We start from the raw sequence: 13,615 nt of genomic DNA on the forward strand, positions 1-13,615 counted from the left end.
GAATTTAAGCAACAGAATTATTGTAAAGCCAACCACCCAAGCCCTTGCCATTTAGAAAATCACTTAGATTATCATAAATATAGAATGCCTTAGTATAAACTGCGTAGAAAAGCTATGCTATAACTTGGCAGGTTGTGATATTAAGGTGTCCAATCCTTAAGATGCAACCAAGATGGAATAGATCAAGATACACAATTACAGGTACATCACAGCTACTTCACTGGTAACCTACTAGTTATGATGGGTTATACACATTCTATTATATAACAACTTTTCTATGTGTGTAACATTTATTACATGTAAAAATTTTTTCTTCATTGTGTTTAAAGTTGACAGCTAAGTATTAGAAATTGAAGTAGGTCAAGTACAATATACAAGGTACTTTATGTAAACAATCTACTATAAGTCAGAACTATTAAGTTAAAAGAGCACTAAAAAGCTGATCCCCCTATCTTACTTCCAAGTTCCTCTGAAAACCTGTTATTGGGTTAATTAATTAGAGTCTTTCATCACAAAGACATTTATTCATAAAGTCCCTAAAACTTTAAACAGAAGCACACTTGAAAACACTTGAAAAATATCTGAGTGTTCCCTGATTTTTATTTAACTCTAATAAGAGAAAATCTTAACAATTATTCTGCAGAGTAGTACATGTTAATCTTTCACTGACAAAGAGGGTCCTCTCTCTGATTGCTCAAATATGATTAAATCAAAATAAAAGATTCCATTTTTTTGGACAGGCGTCCCAACTTTTCTAAATATAAGGGTTAGTAATAATTTTAGTGAATTTCAAACACGACAAAATTGTGTATTTAATTACTGAGTAATTTTGAAAATATTTTTTACCTGTATCCATACTTTGGTTCAACTGTTGATCACTTGTTTCTCCATCTTCACTGATATATCCAGGAGGTGGCGTTTCTACAAAAGTTTAGAACAAATCAAGTACAGCTTCAATTTAATCTCAATGCCTTTTCTCCCAGCTACCAAAGATACCAACAAATCACTCCAAATAACATATGAACGTTATATAACATCACTATAAAAAGCAGTACTGGATACTGAGGGCTTATGATTCAGGTTCTGACCCAAACCTTATAGGTGAATCCTTAAAACCCACTTGTAACACAATTGAGCTCTCTGTGCATATTTTCTTAGCATTATTTACATATCTGGCTCATTCTCATTTGTATATTTTCTGGGGCAAGAGCCAAAAATATAACTTCAAAGATGCCTGTTCTTAATCAGAATGTTTAAAAGAAATTAGTAACCAAAGAGAATTTTTTAACTAATGGCTGTCGTAAATGGGTACTTAGACACACAACATAGGCACACAGGTTTCAGGATTACAAAGTAATACAGGCTGACATACTATACTAGGTTCTATAGGGCAAAATACGGTAATATAGTTCAGGAATGGTCTAGCCTGAATTCTATCTAAAAAGTGGATTGCTTGAGTGATTTCCAGACAGTAAGTCCTGAATGCTTGAGGCAGAAAATAAAATTCAAGTAAGACTGCTGCTACACAAAACTGAGGTCAATTACTTTCTGAAAATACGTAAGATTCTAATGTGTCATTTCCAAAATGACAAAATGTTTATATTCAGAAAGTACTCCAATATCTGAATAAGCTTCATGTAAAATACAAAATTTATACAATTTTACCAATCATAATTCCAAGCAGGAAAAAAAAGTTTAGGTGATACAGGTTAAAGGTCTCCTTCATGAGCTCTTAACAATCTCTCTTCAATAAGTTAATTTTAAGTTTTAACTTAAGTATCAAACTTTTCATTTTAAATGTCAGTGCCCCCCAATTTTTAATATGAGAATAAAATAAATTCCTTCATAGTAATACTCGAACAACAAAGAATATAAAAATAAGAATATATACAGTATGTGCTATTTTAAAAGTTAAATAAAATTAAAAACAGCTAAGCTTTGCCAGTTTAACCACAATGTCTCAAAGGTGTAAATAGGGAAAAATACTGAACTGATAAATATGCTATTCTTTTTCATTTTTCTCCATTATTATTTATATATAAAATAGTAAACAACAAAGGTATAATACTAGTGTCTTGGAGGAAATGTTACAATTTCTTTCGCAGTGGAATAAAAAGTGAACACCAAGGTTTTGCTCTCAGTTGGAGCTGGGTAAAGATCCACTGTCCAGAAAAGCAGGTTAAGTATAATCCACATGTGATTTTCCACTTTGTAAAAGACCCATATTTAAACAAAGATGATGGAAAATCAGCCCAAATACCTCCACAGGTAAAAGTCAAACATTTTGACTAACATCCTTCTACATAATCACTGGGTAGGTGTCTTACAAGAGCGAATGCTTACACCTCAGTTTCCTAAGGATTGCTGAATTATACTAATTTCCACATCAGATTTAAGGACTCCCTCAATCCAACACACTACTCACATGTAACTACTTACAGCCAAATTCCTCTCCCTACAAAATGCCTTGTGTTCACCTTGCTTCCACTTGTCCTAGCCCCCATTTTCCACAACAAACTCTTTGCCCCATACTAACTCCTCAAAATGTTTATGTTTCCCAATAAAAGCAGCTTTGAATCTTCTTTTGGAATAAATAGTAATAAAAGAAAAAAGCATTAAGATAGTCAGAAAACACTTTTTAACCTTAAAATTAGCTGTTTTTAAAAAGTCTTTATTTACTTTATGTTTTCAAAATTACCTCCAATGAACAAGCATTATTTCCATGATGAGACACATTAAGACAATTTCTCACTATAGCTGAAACTTGAAGCTCCTTACACATCTTCAGTGGTATAAATAAAACATAAAAGTGGAATAGATAAATACTACACACGGAGAAAAAAATTCAAACACCAAAAAATCCCATATACAGCTAAATGCTCATGCTTACACCTTTAGTTTATACTGGACATGTAATGTAATAGAGCGGAATTTGAGAATCATGTAGTTCATTTATTTTTCGGCATTACTGAGTCTCAGATGAAAAAGAACTAAAATATAAGTTTCCTCTACAACATACATGTTGCTATGTCTGCAGAACTAAAATTTTTTAAAAGCCAAACCATAACTTATTATTAATAGATGAATGTTTATGAACAAAATTTGTATCTATCTCACAGTTTAGGAGACTCAGAAGGCAAAAATACCTGGGATATAATTACTCTGTGGCTCGATTCCTGCTGGGAAGTTAGTGTTTTCTGGAATGGAGTGGGTGTAGTCATCCAGAGGGGGCAGTTCCGTTAGGATCTCCGTATGCCGGGGCACCAGCACCGGGGGCAGAACTGAAAGAGCCAAGAAGTCCAAGTCAACGGCAAGCAGGTGAGAGCGGGCCCTGCTACCAGAAGCTTCCACACACAAGGAAGAATTAGCCCGATTACTTTCTGAAGTTTAGGATCGACTTATTTGGTATTATTCGGCTGCTGAGAAACTGACAAACCTGATTATGATTTTAATTTACCACGAAGTCCACAATCTAAATCTCCAAGTTCTGATCTACCTCGTACTTCTGGGGAAAGAGTGATCCTGATCATATTAAACGACCACAGAAGTTCATAAATCCTCATTGGAAAGGTTGCAGAAAGATTTGTAAAATCAAGTTTTTTTTCCCCCTAAATATAGCAGCATTCTAGTAAGTTTCAAGTACTAAGTAAACTGAGTAAGTAAACTGTAAGTCCTGCTGAGTTTTACTAAACTGCTTAGTTACAAATGGTATCATTAAAGTACATCAAAAAACCAAAGAGCAAAATGAATTAAAACAGTTAATGCAGCAGATAGGTAATGAAACTTACTCAGTTCTAAGCAGACTGCTATCTATAGGATTAGAATTTCCTAGATATGTACTTTGATGTGAAATGTTATTTCAAGAAACTAACATATCTTTCCCTCTAAGATATATTTTCCATAACATATAATCAACATTTTTTTAGTATTTTTAATTACTGCCAAAAAATATACTGAATTCAAGGTAACTTTAATTAGAGTTTTACGCTCCCCTGGTGGGTCAGATGGTAAAGAATCCCCGCCTGCAATGCGGGGGACCTGGGTTTGATCCCTGGGTCAGGAATAAAAGGGAATGACAACCCACTCCAGTATTCTTGCCTGGAGAATGCCACCGACAGAGAAGCTTGGTGAGTCCATGGGGAAGTAAAGAGTCAGACACAACTGAGCAACTAACACTTTCACTTTTCACTATTAGAGTTTTATACCAAAGTTTTCCTGGGTCAATTAGGTGTAAGAGTACCTAATATACTTAAATTCAAGCATTTAACTAAAACGAGGGAAAAAAACTAATTTTCCTACCTGGTGTCTCAACTCTCTGGTAGTGGTAAGGGTTTACACATACTTCATCCTTTTTAAGATTAAAAGCATATTCGCAGTTTTCAATTGCTTTGAGTTCATGATGACTGTGAAGATCAGGCCAGCGCCATAATCGGCAATATATTACATGAGGCAGTCCTTTTCGATGGGACACCTGAAGACGACCATCTAGAGACCTGTTGGGAAGCAAGGGGAAAAGAAAGATGGGAACTTTTAAAAAAGTAAACATACTCAACTGGGCTAAACTAGTACATTAAGAGCATAAAGAAAGGAATGACAGACATTTAGTTAGTTTTAGTGAGTACAAGGAAGAAAAACGGACTATCTTATGGATCTGACATAAAGGTAAGCAGCAGCACTAGGGTATTTTTCTTATAAACATGCTACATAAATGACTCAAATGTCAATCAATGAACAGGGAGCCGCTTGGGGAAAAAATGTTTTTTAAAAAAAGTCTCAAACAGCTACACTTGAAAAATGTTATCAACTTCTATCTCTAGTGACTCAAACTCTTACTTAGGGAGACTTAAGGGCATTACTTCTGTAGGTGACTGAATTATCAAAAAAAGGAACTAGTGTGAAGAATGATAAATACCAACAACAATGTAAAGTAACTTACTAAAACTAACGTAGTTCATTACCCAGTTGTGACCGTTTTGAGTACTGAGGTATATTTTCTATAGCTCACACATAAATGCAGATGGTGATGAAAATGATGAGATGAAATGGACAAATACCAATATGCTCAAAAAGAGAATAAGGTGATTAAAAAAAAATAAAGAACCAAAACGAGTCAGCCTAGCATTAATTGTGACATAAGGGGTTCAGTAAATAACCATGTACTTATTAGTATAAAGATGAGATTTAGATGACAGCAAGAAATTTAGCAAAAACTGGTTATGTATCTACTGGAAAATTAGGCCAACAACAGATTATAATCTACCCTCACACTAAAATGAGAATATAGTTATCGAAGCTCCAATTCTTTAGGGGATGCAGTAATTTAAAGAAGATTCAAAACTAGAATTTCATTGATCAACACATCAGCAGAAACATTTAATATATTTTTAATACTGGCAAGCAGTTATTTTAAATGCCATGCCTTATTTTACATTAAGGAAACATCCTAGGCAAAATCATACTAAGCAACCCACGTTAGGTCTTCCAAAACACCCTCCCTCCCACAAGATCTCTAGGATTCCATAGAGGGCAGAATATTCACCTGGTTTGTTCAGAGAAGCTGTAAAGGCCTGTTGTATCCCACTGATCTATCGTATTTGGTGTACTCAGTCCCCAAATTTCAGAGCAAGTGCTGTGCATAAATTGAAAAACAAAAAATTGATGTGAACATGGAAGCATGGTTATTCAAATTACCATGATGTAAAACATGGAAAATGTACAGAATACTTCCTTCACCCAGAAAATATACACTGCTTCACTTTTTCACGGGCATTTAGTGCTGATTTCTATATTTTCTATATGAAGGAAGCCAATAAATGGAACATGTGACTCCAGATAAATTATGATTATGTTTTTAAAATGTGAACACCAATGCTCTCTAGCTTAATGAAATCATACCTGTGCCTTTTCCAATTTCCTCTACTCACAACAGAGGATCCTATGCCATTAAGTCTTACTAACAGTGCTTCATTTTATAATGCAGTTTAAAAAAAAAAATCTAAAAATGGATGTCAACTGGTATTTTTAACAAAGATAAAATTTCAATTAAAACAGACATATATCCAGTTAAAATTTCAAGCTTATTTAAGATACATACATATTCAGTTTTACTGAAAATTATTATTGCTCTTAAAACTACAAAGGACAAGGAAATGGATTTTGACATCATCCTAGCGTAGCACACTACCTGAAAATTTTTAAGAAATTGCTACAAGGATTAAAGATATGTGAAAGCACAAAATTTGTAAAAGACACTATGACTAAGTTGCTGTATCTAGTTTTTTTCATCAATTCACCTGAAAGACATACACCAGAAAGATTTTTTGAAAAATCTTATTTGAAATTTCAAAAATCAAAATTTTTCTTCCACATTTCTTTCCAGAACAACGACAGTCCAGATATCAGTCTGCCTATTTTCCCTGCCACCACTTCATCTGTGTGAGACGAGGAGAAAAGAAGAGCTTAATAAACAGTCTGGAATCGAAGTACTGACTGCCAAAGGGGTCTCAGATAGCAAGTCGTACTTTTTAAAAAATGAGAGTCAAAAGACAATTTCTGAAACTCCATTCCAACTTCTTACCTGTTACAAAATCATCAAAACTTAAAGGAAGAGAAAGAAACATCTCAAAACCACTTTTGAGCATCTTTTGCTAACGAGCTCACTCACTCAACATTTCAAAGGGCACTGGTGAAAAGCGCTGCCTTCCTGAGGCTGGGCAACTCATCCAGGCCGGCGGGGCTGCTCAGGGCCTCCTGCAGGGTTACTGAGCTGCACTCGGGGTGGCTCTGCAAAATGCATTTTCAGACACTTTGGAGCAGCTTGTTGAGACATTTTTACAGATTCTCTTGGATTTTTTAGGCTTCACAAGTTTAACTTCCACTTCTCAGACTACAAAAGTCAGAAAAGGCCAAACTGGAGGCTAATTCAGACCTTTTTTTTTCTCCCAAAGGTGCACTGACTACAAAACCATGACATAAATGGTTCTTTTATTTAAGATACTTATCAAATATCTACTGGAAACATATAGCACCAAGTGGTTTACAACACAATGAAACCAACCCAACTCTGGTGTTTCATGAATCTGAATTCAAACCTCCGAAGGAACAGTATACACCTTCCTCTCTTTAAAAACAGCCGAAGGAAAATGCCTGAGAAGAGTACATAATGTGGCTATTCTGCTCTTGAGGCTAAAATAAATATTTCACTCAAGAAACTCTGGAACTGACATGAGAAGCAGAAATATAACAGGGCATGAAGAGCTTAAGCTGTGCTTTATTCAAGCCCTGAAATTTATCAGAGAACAATAAACAGTAGCTGTTAAAAGCGTGCAATCAATCTAGAGGCAGACAGAACTACGTCCCAACTCTTAACTCGGCTACTTTTCCACTGCCATCATGGGGCATTTAAGCCTCAGTTCTACTGACCATTGCAATCAATCTCTCTCATGCAAACTGGAAGGTTTATTTAAAAATAATAAATTTGCTTCTATCAAGTAAAATTTTTCCTCATTTATATATGAAAATTTTCTTAAAGAATCAATTTATATCAAAATATACAAAATACCTAGGATAAATGTAATTATAAATGTGTCAAAACTACTAAAATAAACGCTTTATTACTAAAGAACATAAAAATCAACCAAAGAGAAAAACATACATCTTCCTAAATAGGAAGCTAACATAGCAATATCAGTTCTGCCTAATTTCTATATTTGATGGACTCTAAACAAGAATTTAAAAAAAAATTTAAGACTCAAACAAAATTGCCCAACATATAACATATCAAAAAAAATTACAAGAATGACCAAGAAAATATCCACGAAGAAGCAACTGGCTCTACTAGTTCCTGAAACACATTATAATCTTCAATAGTGGGAACTGTATGAAATTAATAAAGGAATACACAAACAAAACAGAATGGAGGTTCTGCAGTAGAACAGCCTCAATCAGGCAAACCTTCCTGTGGATAAAAATGACAGCCTTTAAACAAAATATAATAAAATTAACTATTTGAAAACAAAATAAAATCAACTATTTGATAACAGTGGAGAGACAAAAAAACAGACACAAACTGAAGGAAAGTCAACCTCTCTACGGGGGTCCTGCACCAGGTGAGATGCATTTGCGTGGCTCCGTATCTAAAGGCGCCCCACAGTGGACGCTACCCAAGGGAACCAGACCTGAAGCAGAAAACAGCGCTTTTAACGAGCTGCAGAATCAGAGGGTGGATTTGGGGCTACCGGAAAGGCTGGAAAAAGAAGAGGGAAATCCCATAATGAAGGAAAGAAGCCACAAAGGAAGGGGGGGGACATCAAAACAGGAGTGTGAATTCTGGCCAGACCCTAAACTGTCCCTGTGGGAGAGGCTCTGGAGGCCTGTTCAAAACCAGCACTTGAAAGTCTAAAAGAACTAAGCTCAGATTTCAGCTACTCCTTTCCTCAGAAGCAGTTTGCACTTTAAGGTCACCCAAAACTATTTGTAAGAACAAAAATCAACACTCTTTAGAGAAAGATAAAGAGAATTTAGTCTCTATGATATTTTGTCCCAAATATCCAATACAAAAAAAAAAATCACAAAATACTAAACATGTGAAGAAATAAGAAACTGTTACCCTCTGGTTAAAAGAAAAAACAGCCATTAGAAACAGACCCACTAAGATGAATCAACAGACAAGAATCTTGAAGTAACTATTATGAGCATGCTCATGGACTTAATGAACCAATAGGAATCTCAGGGAAACTATTAAAACAAATGAAAACTCTAGAACTGAAAACTACAAAGTCAGAAATTAAAAATTAACCTGATGGAGGGAGAAGACAGAAGAGTCAGTGAATTTAAAGATGGATCCATAGACGTTATCTAATTAAAATTGAATAAACTGAATAACAAAAGTCTCAGTAGCATGTGCAGTCCCCAAAAGAGGACAATTAAGAACAGACAAAAATATTTGCAATAATAATAGCTGAAACTCTTCAACTTCAGTGAAAAACTAAACTTATACTTCCCAGAAACTCAGTGAATAATAAGCAGTTTAAAAATAACACCCATGAAACAACCAAAAACACACTAGGGCATATCACTGTCAAACTGCTAAAAACAAACGCTGAAAAGAAAATCTTTAAGCTGGTGAGAAGTATGAAAACTCTTTCGAAACACAAAGGACTCCATCCAAACCTCTGCAGTAGAAGACTTGACCAAACTCTAACATGGCTTCTAGAAACCTAAGGCCTTGTCGTGTGACACAGACCCTTTGGAGTTCCTGTCTGGAAATGCTCAAGACTGCCAAAAGAATTTACCATTTATCCCAGCCAATACTGATACACAGGCTTCTGACCTCCTTTTCCTGCGGAGCATCTATTTAAAAAAGCTTACAATTGTAAATCCTTCCTGTCTCTTTGAAATGTATATATGACTCCTACAACTCAGGAGGGGAGGACCTGAAAACCATTCCTTTGAAATGTAACTGATCATCAGGAAAAAAGGGCCTCTGTCTGCCTCCCAGTCTGCCCTCTAAGGAAAGGCAGAAGCCTAACTTCTGATAAACGCCTTTCGGCAAACACAGATGGCCTACATCAGTGACACTGACCAAACCTCTAGCCTACTTGTGTATATAATTTTTCACTTCCCTGACTATGTTGCAGACCCCACCCTTGACCCCCGTGCTACTCATTATTCCAGTCACCTCTGGGCAAATTGGAATTGGGCTCCCATCTTACCACCCCGATGGCAATAGTTACTGAATAAAATTTGCTTTTTATCACCTTTAACCAACGACACGCAGCTTTAACTTTGACAGCGGCCTAACCACAACAATTCATACATGGAGAGGCATAATAACAATTTCTCATTAGAAACAATGGAAGCCTGCAGGTAATGGAATAGCAGCTTTAAAGAGCACCAAGGGAAAAAAACCCTCAACCTAAAATCCATAATCAACAAAATTCAGGATAAAGAGAAATGACAACAGATGTAAGTTAAACCACAGGGGAAATTTTTAAAAAACTAGAAAGTAGAGGTATGTAAGCAAATATAAAAGATAGTATTCATTTCAGCTCTTCATTTCTACAGAAAGATGACGACGAACAACAGAAAAAAACCTATAACTAAAGGCATGCGGGTGTAATTTAAATGACAAGGGCAGCAGAAGAAACAGGAGGCTTTTTAGAATTACTACACTATTGCGAAGCTAAAAATACATACTATCACTGGGAAAGCAACCCCCTACTTAAACAGCCAGTAGAAGACCTGACCAAACTCTAACATGGCTTCTAGAAACCTAAGGCCTTGTCGTGTGACACAGACCCTTTGGAGTTCCTGTCTGGAAATGCTCAAGACTGCCAAAAGAATTTATAACTAAAGAGCATAGAGAAAACTATTAATAAAACAAAATACTAAAAAATAAGTCCAACGGAAAGAAAGAATAAATAAGAGATGATAACTGAAAGCAAAGTGTAAAGAGTGAAGCAAAGCACAGGTCCAGCCCGTCCGCGTTAACATTATACATGAACGCACCACACACTCCAGTGAAGAGACACGTGTCAGAGGAATACAGGATGCAAAATGCCTACCCAAAGGGTGTGCTTTACACATACAGATGGGCTGAAAACACAAGAGTGGAAATACAGTTCATATAAGCAGTGAGTTTAATAAAGCATAGTCCCAGAAATAGTAAGACTCATGTCTAAAAATATTACCAGAGATAAACAGACATGTTTCATTGAGAGGGCCAATTCATCAGTAGACCTGTATGCATTTAAAAGTTCAAAATACATGAAGTAAAAACCGACATATCTAAAGACAGAAATGAACAAATCAGTCATCAGAGTTATCTCACTAACTCTTAGGACAGTCAGACTATCAAAAAAAAATCTATATATCATAATAAGAGCTGTACAATACTATCAACGACCATCTAACTGACATTTATAGAATCTGCTTCAAGTACACACAGCATATTTAACAAAGAGAGCAAAACAGTGCCTGACAATCAGCGGGTGGGTGGGTAAGTGCCTGGTTGTTTAGAAGAGGTTAGAAAATTGCCGAAATTTTTCTAGAAATGCTAATTTCTTCCCAGAAATGGCTTTCAATTTACATCACTAAAAAAAAAACCAGACCAAACTTAGGACAATTTTCTCTTTCCTTCTAGTCTTTATGTTCGGGGACATGTAGTTCAAGACCTCCCAAGAGGACTCCGTCACTTTTCATCATCATGTATTTTAACAAGAATGGCATGTAATGAGAAGTTATCCACAGATCTACGGTATGTTGTTGTTTAGTCACTAAGTTGTGTCCGACTCTTTTGTGACCCCATGGACTGCAGCCTGCCAGGCTCCTCTGTCCGTGGGATTTTCCAGGCAAAAATACTGGAATGGATTGCCATGCCCTCCTCCAGGAAATCTTCCCAACCCAGGGGAACTCTCGTCTCTTAAGTCTCCTGCATTGGCAAGCGGGTTCTTTACCATTGGAGCCACATGGGAAGCAAAAGATCTTCAAAAGCAAAACATCTGGAAAAAGAAGAATTATTGACACAACATGGATGAATCTCAGAAATATTTGATTCAGAGAAGCTGAACATGAAAGACTAGATTCTGAACGATTCCATTTACATAAAGTTCGAGAAGGGACAAAACCAACTCAAAGTGCAAAAAATCCCAACAGTAGTTGCCTCTGGAAAGAAAGAGAAGGAAGAACTTCCCGAGTGACTGAACGAAACCTTCTTTATCTTGATATACTGTAGCGATGGACAGGGAGGCCGGACGTGCTGCAGTCCACAGGGTGGCAGAGTCGGACACGACTGAGCAACTGAACTGACTATGTGCATCTGTCAAATCAAAACCTACTGAGCACCGTGATTTGTGCACTTTATGATCTGAAAATTTTACCGAAAAATACAAGCAAGGGGGGGCAAAATTCAGACACTGAAATAATAAAAATGGAAAGTAGCAACAAAAAAATTATATATTAATTTAGTATATAATAAAGTTCCCTATGAATTGACAAGGAATGATCTCTCAAATAAAATATTAAGTTGAAAAAATGTACAGTATTTTTAAGCTACTCTGTTTAAAAAAGAAAGACAGTAAAAGTATCTTCCAATGTCTGTACAAGCGTACAGGAAAGACACACACACACACACACACACAGAGTGAACCGGAGTTACTTGAGGTGGGGAGAGGGAGGGAAGAGAAAAATTTTCAATGTTTGTTCATTCTGTTTTTACATATGCATGCATATATATGTTTACACATAAAATATATACAGATTTTAAAACTATGCCAATGTATTGCCTTTTACCAAAATTAAACAAATCAAACAAAAGAACACTGCCACAGAATTAACGTAAGTCAAGTTGTCTTGACATTTCTATTAAAAGATATGCTTCTAACCTTAGATAACTAAGAATAAGAAGTACAGATTGTTATTTTCTATTCTGCGCCATTTCAGCTCACATAGGGCATTATATAGGAGATAACAAATGCCAGTCTGAGGCCTGTTTATTCTAGCCAAATGTCCTCTTTATCTAACATGAGCCTTTGGTACCCATTTTCTTCCACATGCATTTATGTCAATGGCCTGCACCTAGCCCCCTTTTAACCTGACTACTAATTCTTTAGGTATGCCTAGCAAAACAGGTTAATTTTTAAGACCTAGTAGTCTAGGGGATTTAAATCAGGCAGTTTTAATTACTCCCTCTTCTTTAAAGAGTCTTTCTACCCAAAGTTTTAATTTATGAACAAAATAAACCCCATAAGACCTTGAGCTTCCAAAGGTCTCTGTATCCCTACCACATAGCAAGCAAGGTAGCTGGTGACTAAATTAGTATTTTTATAGCATAAAACTGAATCAGAATGTTCCTGGGCACACTAAATCATAATACTTTAAATAACAGTGAGGAAAAATGGCTCTCTCAGGTTTTCAGTTTGTTAACAAGGAGTGGCAAGTTATAACTGCAAATATGGACAGTTCCTAAAAGGTATTAAAAGAAGTAAATGCAGGAAAAATGTCAGAAAAACAGCACTGATTACAACTACTTTATAAAACTCTTGTACACTCTCTATTTCAATAAGTTCAAAATGCAACATTATCTTATACTAAATAAGGAAAAACTTCCAATTTTATTTATATGATGTGTCCCAAAGTGAAGAAATGTACATCTGAAAACCAGTGAAATAAGTAATAACAATTACCTTTGTAAGTTAGCCAGGCCATATGCCAGGCATAATTAAGACTTTAAATGTATTATGGACCTCATAAGAACCTGCAAGCTACTTGCTATCTCACTTTAAGGTAACTGAGCCTCAGAGGGACAGTAAAACAATCTCCTAACAAGTGGCAGGGCCAAGATTCCAGCCCACTCTTGTCCAACACTTTCCACTTCACCAGGAGCTTTCTGAGTTTTTGTTTTCACAGCACTTCTGTCAGCATTTCTGTGACTAAAACCTGGGGATCCCTGGGCACCTCAAATACAGTACGGTCGGGAGTCTCCAATAATTTTTTTAAGTTGTATTTTCATCCCGAGTAAACAGTAACATAAACCTTCTAGCCACGTGTTCTGGATAACCTGGTAAACACCAATCTCGCTCTGCTGCATCATCTCAGTGCCTCAGTTTGGATCAGG

At 36.0% G+C, this 13,615-nt stretch overlaps 1 protein-coding gene across 3 annotated transcripts in view; it reads right to left on the reverse strand.

Moving 5' to 3' along the window:
- The window catches only part of SMAD2 (SMAD family member 2), an 86,989-nt gene that overhangs the window by 23,721 nt on the left and 49,653 nt on the right, over positions 1–13,615 (reverse strand). For all 3 annotated transcript variants that reach the window (XM_070361830.1, XM_070361831.1, XM_070361829.1), the window contains exons 3-6: positions 5,540–5,629; positions 4,300–4,493; positions 3,147–3,281; positions 847–921 (exon numbers count right to left, since the gene is read on the reverse strand). In XM_070361830.1, coding sequence (XP_070217931.1) covers positions 847–921; positions 3,147–3,281; positions 4,300–4,493; positions 5,540–5,629 — 494 coding nt within the window. The remainder of the gene's footprint in view (positions 1–846; positions 922–3,146; positions 3,282–4,299; positions 4,494–5,539; positions 5,630–13,615) is intronic.

Source organism: Bos mutus, chromosome 24 (assembly GCF_027580195.1).
Source record: "Bos mutus isolate GX-2022 chromosome 24, NWIPB_WYAK_1.1, whole genome shotgun sequence".
NCBI classification, from domain to species: domain Eukaryota; kingdom Metazoa; phylum Chordata; class Mammalia; order Artiodactyla; family Bovidae; genus Bos; species Bos mutus.